Source organism: Nymphalis io, chromosome 1 (assembly GCF_905147045.1).
Source record: "Nymphalis io chromosome 1, ilAglIoxx1.1, whole genome shotgun sequence".
NCBI lineage: Eukaryota > Metazoa > Arthropoda > Insecta > Lepidoptera > Nymphalidae > Nymphalis > Nymphalis io.
In genome coordinates this window covers 1,398,304-1,410,421 of record NC_065888.1, presented here as the reverse complement: position 1 = coordinate 1,410,421, position 12,118 = coordinate 1,398,304, and the positions used below count along the sequence as shown (strand labels likewise).

The window sequence follows — 12,118 nt, the reverse complement described above, 5'->3', positions numbered from 1 at the left end:
TAAGTGGTAGTAGAGTCCAAACGCGACGACGGTCAGTACAGACGGGAAGAATGTTCTTGCCGGCCCGCAAGATGCCTCTTCACGCCTCGTTTGAAGGAAAAATTTCACTGAAAAAATATCTTTCATATGTTTTGAGCTAGCATTGAAATCCATAATGTGATGTGATGTGTTTCTTGCGTGATTTGAATAACTAGTTTGGTGACAATGTTATACAATCTTATTAGATCTTGCATACTATTTTCAATGCTCATGAAATATATTACAAAAATATGTATATTTTTGTCGTAATTTAATCGTTTTGTTTATCAGTAGCCTTCAAACAGATCACGGCAATTTCAATAATAAATTTGCGGAACTAACCGGCTATTATGCTTTGCCCGATTGAAAATCTTCCTTTGTGTTCTGTCACGGTTCTGAGTTAATAGAAAAATGTTTGTTAATTCGTGAAGGACGGTATAGTTATATAATCTATCAGAACCATGACATTGACGCCAGTCCCTAACAGCATTTAAAAATAATAATTTGAAACAATCAAAAAACTAATAAGTAGGTACTGATGGTTTTTGTCTCGTTTTTTCCAAAGTTAGATAAAATAATTTGCAATCTTTATTACAATACAATACAAATTCCTGATAGTATACTAATAAACATAGACTTAAATTACATAAAAGAAAGATGAACGAGCCGGCCTTATTGCTATGTCAGTTATCTCTTCTATGCACCCTCAAGGTAGAGGAAAGAAACAAAAATAAAGTAAGTTAGGGGTAAGTAAGGGGTGCTTAAGACATAAAAAAACATAATTTTCTTCTTCGTCAGTTCCTTGTCGCATGGGAAATAAAACAAACCCATGGGAAATAAAAAAAAAGTAAAAACTGCTTTCAACTTGAACACGATTTTATTTAAAAATCGTAAATGCTCTACCAGTGCTCTTAAATAAAAAACTATTTTCGGTTTCGGTTATATAATAAGTAATCCTAAGTGATATTAGTAAAAAAAATTGTTGCCAGTTGTCTTTATTATATTATATATATTTAAAGCTATTATATTTTATTTGTTTCTTTATTTACTATTCCTTCCGTAACAGCCTGTGAATGTCCCACTGCTTGGGCTAAAGGCCTCCTCTCCTCTTTTTGAGGAGAAGGTTTGGAGTTATTCCACCACGCTGCTCCAATGCGGGTTGGTGGAATACACATGTGGCGGAATTTCAGTGTAATTAGACACATGTTTTCTCACGATGTTTTCCTTCACCGTAAAGCAGGAGATGAATTTTTATCACAAATTAAGCACGTGAAAATTCAGTGGTGCTTGCCCGGGTTTGAACCCACGAACATCGGTTAAGATTCACGCGTTCTTACCAAGGGCCATTTCAGTTTTTACTATTCCTTATTTTTTTCTACTCTCTTAATGCGCGTCATACACCAGTTTAATAGTTTTATTTATATCTTAATCATTAACATGTTTGTTAATCTACACTAAATTTCATCACATATATTTTATAACACTTAATTGAAAGATTAGCAACCAACTTTTGTCAATGCCATAGTTGGGTTCTTATTCAAGCGATACTCGTGCCAAGATTGTTTTATTTGATGTCCAATTTTGTACATATATGCCAATAGTATTGTAAACATTGTCGTGTTGCGTACCTCGCGAATGCTAAACTCTAGAAAGCGTTGTGAAAGCGCGCTTAGAATGCTTCGGGCGAGAAGCAATTACTTAAAAGTTGGGTTAAGACTTGTCGAAGACATGCGACTTCCTCATGATCGACCGAATTCCAAAACTTGCAAAAGAAAATTTGAACACCGATAATATATTATTAGCGATTATGCTATATATTATTAGATTAATAATTTCTAACTTAATTTTATTTTACTAAAAATACAGCAAAACTAATACAATCGAATGCTATGTTATATTCTATGTAGAATTATTTTAATTAATTCTTTATAAATTGTAGGCATTGGATATAAGCATGAATGAAAATATATTGCACAGTGACACAATATGATTATCTTTTTATTTACTTTTTTATTTAGTTTGCTCGACTTGTCTGAACTTAGCTTAATAATTTTATCACTCATTACGCGATTATAACGCGTTCGACAATTTGAACTAAATAATTTATTTTTTATAGCTACGCGTGTATATTATCTCTATATTTAAATATAATTATATTTCTTTTCGATATAATCGTAGATATTTTGCTTTTGATATTATATATTAATTAAAATATAAGTAGACTATTCCGTCAGAAATGAGAACTTCAAAAATATTTCGTAATAGTTTTAATTTGTAATGCATTAATGGAGTTTTTTTAGAAATTTGACCTGAAAGAACGTTAAATCCACCTCATTTCACATATATAAAAAAATTTACCAATTTTCTCTCAGCTTATCGCCCTCCACTACTGGACGAAAGCATCCTCCATAGAACGCCAACCATACCGATCTCGGGCAGCCCGCATCCATCCCGTACTTGCCACCTTTTTCAAATCGTCGGTCCACCTTGCCGCAGGGCGTCCGACACTACGTTTGCCTTTTTGCGTTTATAGAATTTGATAACAGTCTTTAAAGGAAAATAATCTATACAAATAAGGAAATTTAAATTACAAGGAAATAATAGAAATATTAAATAAATTGCCATCAACCGCCCATAACTAAGTGTAGTTTTGTTTCTAAATGTGAATAATTCTGTATAATTATACATAATTTTATTTTTGATTTAACTGCCGAAATTCACTCTTAACTACAATAAATTTTTTAACTAGCTTCCGCCCGCAGCTGCATCCGCGTATTTTTTGTAATCTGTAACCCGACAACATGTTACAAAATTTCACGATAATAGGTTGCATTTATAATATTAGTAACGATTATTGTCAACAAGCAATAAAAGCCATTGCGATAGCAATGTTTACTACACCTCATATAACATTTGATCTTATATTATTAAGTGCTTACTACATTTGTATTGTTCATATAAATCCAAACTGCAGAGATAGCGCGGGATGTTAACGTATATACGTGTAATGTAAATGTTGTTGTAAACCATTTTCAAGTTACTTATGAATGTCTATTTTATAAACCTTAACACTAGACAATTCATTAAAAATAATAGGTTTGATTTTGGTAGCCTTAGGGTATTAATATTTATCATTTTTATTAAATATTTATAAGACACGACCTCATTCATTTGAAGTTCTATTGAAATTTCTCTTTTGAAATTTGAATTCTTCTTATTTGAAGTAGATACTAGAAGTCTGTATCTGTGGATGTCTGAAGTATCCGTGCGCCTATTTTCATTATTTTTTCATTAAAAAATAACTGTCAAAATTATCCTATCGATAACCGAATAACCTATAAGTTAAGAAACAAAGGATTTTTTAAGAAAATTTGAATGTCATAAATATTTGTTTTTACATTTAATTACCTATATTTACTTCTTTGTTCTTTAACAAAACTATTTTACTATAATTTCTTTTTTACATTATCATCATCATCATGACACATATTTTGAAGACAAATGTATATTATATAGAGATGAATTATGTAAAAATTTCATCCTTTCTCAGGCTCAATATGTTATTCTGGACTATTAATTAGAAACTATATGACTTGCGTGACGTCATATCAGATCGGAAAAATGTCAAGTATGATATTTATACTATTTAATGAACGTCTCGCCTACTCCTAATCTGTGGTCCATTAATTTTTATATTTTCATTTTGTAACTTTACATATACATAAGTATGTTCGTGTACATTCTTTAAGCTAAAAGTTTGGTGAATTTACGGTAGAGTATAAGAGTCCTGGTGATTAATGGGATCATAATGACCTTAAAATACACTAAATTTTAATTTTAATTTACTGCTTCTGTAAATAATTTGCTATTAAAAAGATAACAATCGTTCTATATTCAAACGAAACCATTTTAATTTTATTAATATTTATTTTTATTACTATAATTTTATAGTAGCTGTTTATTTGATGATTTTCGACTATATTAGCACCTTTGTCACATGCCTCCACGTCGCGTCGTCTGCTAACTGCGCATGCGTGATAGCACGATAATTGCGCGCTTTTGTTTCTCATAATGATAACAATTATATTTTTATTACTATTATTTATAAAAGTTAAGTACTTTTTTTAAAAGACTATATTAAATACAACAAACTTTTGACAAAAAATAGTCAGTTAAAATAGTGAAAAAGTGAAAGTCAAAAATCTTTATTCAGTATAGAAGTTATTATTCAGTTATTATCACACGTGCTTATTGATTGGCAAAAAGTCATCTACACCACGGTCCTGACAAGAATCGGCGAAAGGAACTCAGCGAGATTTTCTTTTTTTATCATGGGTGAACTATATTTTTACTGTAATATAGTTCTATAGTAATTATAGTTCTAGTGTACCAAACTGTGTTGGAGCAGCGTACTGGAGTAAGTTCCAAAAAAAAGAGAAAGAGTCCAGCACCAGTCCAGTGGGATATCTACTATTTGTAGTTTTTGCGAGACTAATTCAAAATTTAATTTTTCAGGGCAAGTACACGATGTCGATGAAGCGCGTCGAAGCCAGCCTACGCAGGAGCAACAGCCTCACCTCGTGGCGATCTCTGAAGACTGAGTTTGTGAGTAATTATTTTTATTTATTTACCACTAGGCGATTTTTTTTTATAACAAAATAAGTATGAAATTTGGCAGCTCCTTTCTTTGTCGCACTTCCAAAAATTGGAATTTCTTACCAGCTCAAGTGTTCCTCTTACAAACCGGGTTCCTTCAAACGAGGCATGAAGAGGCATCTTGCGGGCCGGCAAGGTGAGGGCGGCTAGTGCAGAACATTCTTCCCGTCTGTACTGACCGTCGTCGCGTTTGGTCTCTACTACCACTTACCATCAGATGGAGTAGAGTTATTTGCCCTCCCGGCAAATAAAAAATTAAAAAAAATCTGTATGTTTTGAAACTGTGCGCCGAGAGTGGAAGTTCAAGTTCTAATTTAAACGCAACATTTTTATGTAACGTTTCTGATTCAAAACTTTTCGCTCTCACATGTACTAACTTGCAAGCGCTTTGATTTTTATATTAACATACTCGTAGCCTAGTTTTATTATTATATATGTAGGTACTTAGTGGGTAATACGTACATTTATTTATATTTGATCAGTAAATGGCGTTATTAGTTCCAGGCGTTTGTTGAAATAGTTGCAAAATGTGATCAAAAACAACTTCACAATACAATGATCGTAACATTGGTAATACTCTGTAACCGTTTCTTTAAGCATTGTCATAATCTTTTAGTTGTTAATTTTAAGGGGTTTTGACAAAGAGGCGTTTTTAAACACACTAAACTACAGTAAAAATCTATATTGTACTGAAATGTATTTTTTTTAAATGTTTTATAAAAATATGTGTTGTGTAATTTAATTATAGATACAAATATTTTTAATCTTTTTTATTGTACAATTAGTTTATTTCTTTTACATACCATACCGTACCTCCGTATGGTTATAAACTAAATTAAATAAATGACAGTTTGAAATATGCCGAGTGATATCAATTTTTGCAAGGGAAATTTTCATGTTTGTTATTTAGGAAAAATAAATCAGTTAAATACTATAAAGTAAAGTTGTTCAATAAGCCATAAATATAAATTATATTAGTAAAAATGTATATAAAAATATATAAATATGATAAATGCTTAGAAAAATGTCAAACGTCGGACTGTAATCTGCCTAAATTCATTACGACCTGTGTCCGATTGTAATAGTAAGCTGAACTTTACGCAAGTCAAGGCGAGAAGTGAGAACAGCTACACAATAATACCTTACCATGCCACCAGTTTGTAAGTGCAATAATAGGGGTACCATCCGTCTTTAAAAAATCTTTTTTCCCAAGTAATTCCGTTGTTTAGTTTAAAATTATTTAATCCTTTTTTACCAACGGAGTAACGTGTTTTTTTTATTTATATATAATTAGTTAATGAGCCAAAGAGTGACGCAGACCACGGGGGTTAAAGGATAATTCATAGTAAACATTAGTACTATCTATATTTTGCCCTCCAAGGAGGATATATAAGTAGTCATCCGTACTATTTGCGTCGGTTTTCCTAAAATAAATAAATAAAACAAGAAAAATCTTTGTCAATAATAACAAGGATTCGTATATAATTCGTATATAAAACACAATATTTTTCGTTAGTGTGGCCCTCTTGAGCTCTTATTGTGAAGTCCGGTTTGACTTTTTCGTCACCCTTGTATGGTTGACGAAAAGTCCGCCATATTGTAAAACGAACGAAAGCGTCACTTTTTTGTGCATCTACAAAATAATCTATTTTTGAATGTTAGGTAATTTTAAAACAAACAGAAACGTAATAAAAGAAATATACCTACGTCTGCTCTGTAAATTATTTTATTAAGTTACGTAAGATTATTTACAGATTCATTATTTATAAGACTTTAATAAGTACATATTTGACGATACAAACCATGAAAACGAAGAATATTGACGTTTATAAGTGGTAAATAAATGTGTCTGTTAATTGTCCTTGCAGACCGTGTAGATGTCCTGAGTTTTCTGTTTATTTTTATGGTAACACTAATTGCATTTATTGTTGTCACTGTTGACTATGTGATTTGCACTTTATACGATTGATAGAATTATTTTTTATTTGCATATTTATTTGCGCATTGTGCTTACGTACTATATATATACCATTGCCGGTTAAATAATCGATATTGTAAAGTGTTAAAGAATGCTGTTAGTTATGCTGCGTTATAAAGTGAAAATTACTTTACTGTATGATATACTGTGATGATTAAAATCAGAAAAACTTATATACAAAGTGAAAACGCGTTTTACATTAAATACTTCAACTGTTCTCAAGATTCTCATGATAATTCATGAAATAGTACAATGAAGCAAGTAAATTAAATAATCATAAATTTTATTGTAGCTTGGTAAAGAATGTTTAAACTTAACAATAATATTGGTGAAAATAAAAAAATATCTGTAGATAGTTTTGTTTTATTACTGTTAATCACAAAGTAATGAACCAAATTTCAAGACGACGCAGTGACGAGTCGCTGATCAATATATTAAGCGAAAATAATCTAAAAAACGATTACTTATATTAAAAAACATTAAACTTAAAAATTAATGAATATTAAACCTTTAAAACTATGTTGGTGATAGGGCTGTGATCAAACCCAACTAGATAGGTTATCATCAGATATTCTACCGCCAAATTTGGAACTGGAGGAATTTAAATACTACTAAATAATAAGAGCAAGAGTAACTGGCACAAAGGACACAAAAATTTAGTTCAAAATGTCAGTGGCGCATTGGTGATGTAAGGGATGGTCAATACTTCCTACAATACTCATGTCAACAGGAGGTGGCGACTGGCGACCACTTCCTATCAGATCGGGCCTACTTACAAGTCTACCTACCCCTAATACAATAACCAAAATCATTAATTAATATTTTATATCCGAACGTAAACTTGATACAATTTATAATCAATCTTATATTTTAACGTTAATCACATAAAAACATTAAAAAAAAACTTAACAAAATACAAAGACATAGCAGAGCCAGCTCGCGCAGAGAATCGACACGGGGAAATGCTTTAACATTTTAAATAGTTACGATGACTATAATCAGCTTAAAAAATAATGAATTATGTCTTTAATGAAAATAATTATATTATATCCATATTAAAAATATAAGCCCGTTATTTATAATGTACGCTGACGCACACGACTTCGTTGAAGAATAAGATAGAGATTTGTTATATGAAACTCCAATTAATGAAATTATTCAAGTATAATAAGGAGTCTTACTCGGGTCATAAATCTGTGCAGCCGTCTAATCAGAAAGCGTTGCGACAATTTTTTTTTCTTGTAAAAATATTGTATGGCTGAGTACCTCATTATTATTCGTTATATGTATATACATACCAATTTTTCGCGAATTTTACGTAGCGAATCAATTTTCTTTTACTATTCTTTAATTTATATATACTTCCTCTTAATTTTTTTTCATATAGATAGGAGTAACGTCGAATTATATTTAAATTATATTTTGTATTAAAACCCAACCTTCTATCGCCGTCTATTTAAAACAGGGATCATGCAAAATTATAAAATAAATTTTATTTAAAGTGTACCTCGATCAAAAGGTAGTAGATGTTGAAATAGTAAAATAAGGTACAGCGTGGTATGACTACTCGTCTACGTGTCTTATTTACAAGTCGCATAATTTACGTGTATAGTATAACTCTCAAATACATACACAGGGACCCTTATATATGTAAGACACACACAACAACACATATTTTACATATGTATGTACTTACATATAGGGTGAAATACGGTGAAACAACTAACAGTCAAGAATAAAATGTATTATAAGATTTATATGGGTCCCCAATGTCGCAGGTTTTATGACGTCACAATAAATTTAGGTGGCACACCGTAATTGCCAAATCGCAGACCTCTTATTTCACACTATATTATATATTTTGATTATATTGGTATATTTATAGACATCTATGCCAAATATTTAATAAAAACTGTCCCACACTTGAACGTGTTTTACAAACATTAAATGGCTGTTTGTCATTTGCATTATAATCAGGCATAGCCGGGATACTGACTATATCACCACACGCTAGAGACATCAATTCTAATAAAGAAAATGATAAGATAACGAGTTGTCCGCAAAGCGCAATTAACTTAATAGATGTGACTTCACTTTCTGATGGAAAGTTGAAATATTTGATTTGTTGATTTATTGCGGCTCATCTAGTTATTGCAAAACCTACATGTATTATTATAGGTATATATATAATATATACGTAATAGTATATATATTTACATTCATATCGTTTAATAACTTGAGTTTTATATAGTAATCCTAATATATCATATGGGTAAGTGACTTTGTTTTTTTTGTTTGTTTCTTGCGCTTTCACGACAACTAATAAATCGATCATCATCAAATTTTGTATATAAAAGGACAAAGGAGAAGGCTGACGAAGACGCGGACGAAAAATAGTTTTTATATATATTATAAAATGTGAAAGTGATTTTATTTATCTTAATTACTCTGTTACGTAAAAATAATATGGTTTAATTGTTATTTTCTATATAATTTATATACTCTTTTAGCGGTTGGCTGCCTGTTAGCAATGCTATTTTAATTTATTAATAGCTGTACCTTATAAATACATACCCCTATTTACATTTCTTCAACTATAACCATTTATCACCAAGTGGGACCAGTGTGGCACCTTCTTGTCTAGTTTATTGCCATCCTTTATATTATTTGAGATAATATTAGTGTTAGAATTCCCTTTACAGTTAAAAATTTAGACCTTGGAGTAATAGGGCAATTTTTTTTATTAAAACTCCTCACTACCTCTACTGGTCACAGAAGGGTTCATTTTTCGCCCGATTCAAAGGGGAAATGCTGCTAGCTTTTTGCCACCATTCCACGCGTGTATTATTTGTACCTACAGCAGCTATTTTTTGTATGTAATCTTGACACAATACATACAGAGCAAAATATTGAATATGGACGTCACGGGACGCCCCGCAAATGGCATTGAAATTTATGGTTATTAGAAACATATAAAGAAAACCAATAAATAAATATGTAGTCATGGAAATAAAAACATAGGCCGAAAGCCTAAGTTTTTATATTTCATAAAAAGATATTTTTCACATCAAAAAAGTACATATTACTTGTACTCGTTTAAAGAACAAGAGGCCATGTACCAATGCCGAGTGCAATATAAGAAACCTTATGACGCCTCAGTGATTATTATACTTCTAAGAAGGTAAAGACTTCATTAGTCAATAGAGGTTCTTTGCATCATCGACTCGTAAATGCAATCAAATTTTCAATTGCAGGATATTCAATACGTCAGAACTGTTATTGTTTTCCGTCGAGTTCAATAGTGTTTTGATGTACTTCGAATTGTCTTTTTAGGTTCCATAGTTCAGGAGTTGATGGAAAAATAGTTTTTTAAGGTATCAGGTATCGTTATGCGCAGAACTCGCACGGTTAGAATGAGTTGCCTTAAAATTGGTTTAATTTTTAGACGTAAATGCTCGATGGCAAAGTTTTTATCAAGTGTCTAAACATAGTAGACTTTTATGATGATAAGGTTCTCTTGCGAAAAAAAACACAAATGTATATGTTGGATTTTTTGGTAACATACATATTATATTTATAGAATGATTAGCGACACATTCACTGTTTTGTTATTTTCAATTCGATTTTTTTAATTCAAATAGAGAATCGAAAGTATGATACCATGCATACATGTTGCTTTTCTTATAGAATAAATGAGAGAAACTAAGCGAAAAAATGGAAAACCATTTATATTATGATAATAGATATATATACTCCTATATAGAAGTATGTATATATTATTTTTATTTGATTGTTGTTGAAATAATTTAACACAACGCTAGATTTTCCGGCAGAGATCTCTTGTTAGAGAAAAGTAATACTACATATTATAGTATGTAGACTATTTTTTATAAGTTTATTTCGAATATGATAGGTATGTACGTGAAAGTTATTTTTTAAAAAGTATATATATGCTACATTGTAAAATTACATAATTAATAAATAATAATAAATCATAAAACTAAGTTTTGCATATTGGGACATTCTAGGCAAGACAAGTCGCGTGCTGAGACTAAAAATAAGCCAGCTGCTAGGCTATATGGCTTCCGTTTCTTATCCAAACACGTCGTTCAATGGGCGGATGTGTCGCGACTTAACTAGTTTTTGCTTTCGATTCGCCTTATTTAATGGAATAATGAGTTCAAATGAGGTTAATTTTCAGGCTTGATTCACAATGGTGTACGTTTATTTTTTATCGTAATAAAATTAAAAAAAAACGGAATTTACATAAACTAACTAAACTAACTAACTAATAATAATAAACTAACTAGTCATTGACGATATATGCAAGGTGGCTGGCAGCAGTTGGGGATTAAGAGCTGAAAATCGAGCTCAGTGGTGTGCCATTGGAGAGACCTATGTCCAGCAGTGGACGCGAAAAGGGTGATGATGATGATGATGAACTAGTCATAATGTTATATTTATTGACAGCTACTGCGGGTATTTAAGTTTAATAAAAAGTGATTATGTATTATCTCTAATTAAAAATATTAATAAATACTATTTAAGCTACTTTTACACATCTTATGTTTTATATTAATATTACATTAGCACTTGTATTTTAACTTCAGTCGTATACATATGTCCTTATTTATGCCTATAAGTCTATGTTGGCTTATACATTTAGGTAAATAAAATAGAGCAAATCTCTGTAACTATCCAGAGTTAGAAAGCCGGCCGTATTATGCTCCCGTACCTAGGAAACGTTAGTACGTTAGGCCGTTAGTCTTGCGCCTGATCTCTCTCTGATCATGTGAATTATAATTACTATTGCGTATATGAGTTTTCGATAGATCTTTAGGTAGCATTATTATCAGAATATACTAAACAAAGGTAAAGTCCCCGTGTATGAATAAAGCAGTGTAATTTGATTACATCAGATCAAAACAGAACACTGAGAAAATGCAAATCTCATCAAAAAATACCTCGACTGGCCCTTTTTTGTATCACCTTTCTCCGTAATGCATTATCGCGGGTTTTGGTGGCACTCGATCTTGTTTCTTGGAACCAATTATTGCTGCCTTTAGTGAGGTTTAATGACTCGCTGGACAAAAACCGTGAACGAGTTCAGCAGTGCTATTCTATAAGAACTCACTTTGTATTATACTCGTGAAATGTTGACAACTGACTTTCGGTGACACATTATTTTGATGCTTGAGTGCTTCGTTGGTGTAGCGGCTAGATGTAAGGCCGCAGACCCCGAGGTCGTGGGTTCCAATCCCAGGTTAGGCCAATAAAAAAAGTTATTGAGTTTTTCTGAAGAAAATTCTTAATAGCAGCCCGCTGACTGGAAGTTGGAAGTGTGTCACACTCCCGTGCCTCGGAAAGCACGTAAAGCCGTTGGTCCTGCGCCTGAACTCTTTCCTGTCATGTCGGATTGCCATCCCATCGAATTATGAGAGTTAAGGAATAGAGAGTGCGCTTGTG

The 12,118-nt window shown here is 31.6% G+C and overlaps 1 protein-coding gene across 1 annotated transcript in view; it reads left to right on the top strand.

Annotated features, from left to right (window-relative positions):
• The window catches only part of LOC126771187 (rho GTPase-activating protein conundrum), an 86,430-nt gene that overhangs the window by 10,988 nt on the left and 63,324 nt on the right, over positions 1 to 12,118 (top strand). Inside the window, exon 2 of the mRNA XM_050490946.1 lies at positions 4,534 to 4,623. Coding sequence (XP_050346903.1) covers positions 4,534 to 4,623 — 90 coding nt within the window. The remainder of the gene's footprint in view (positions 1 to 4,533; positions 4,624 to 12,118) is intronic.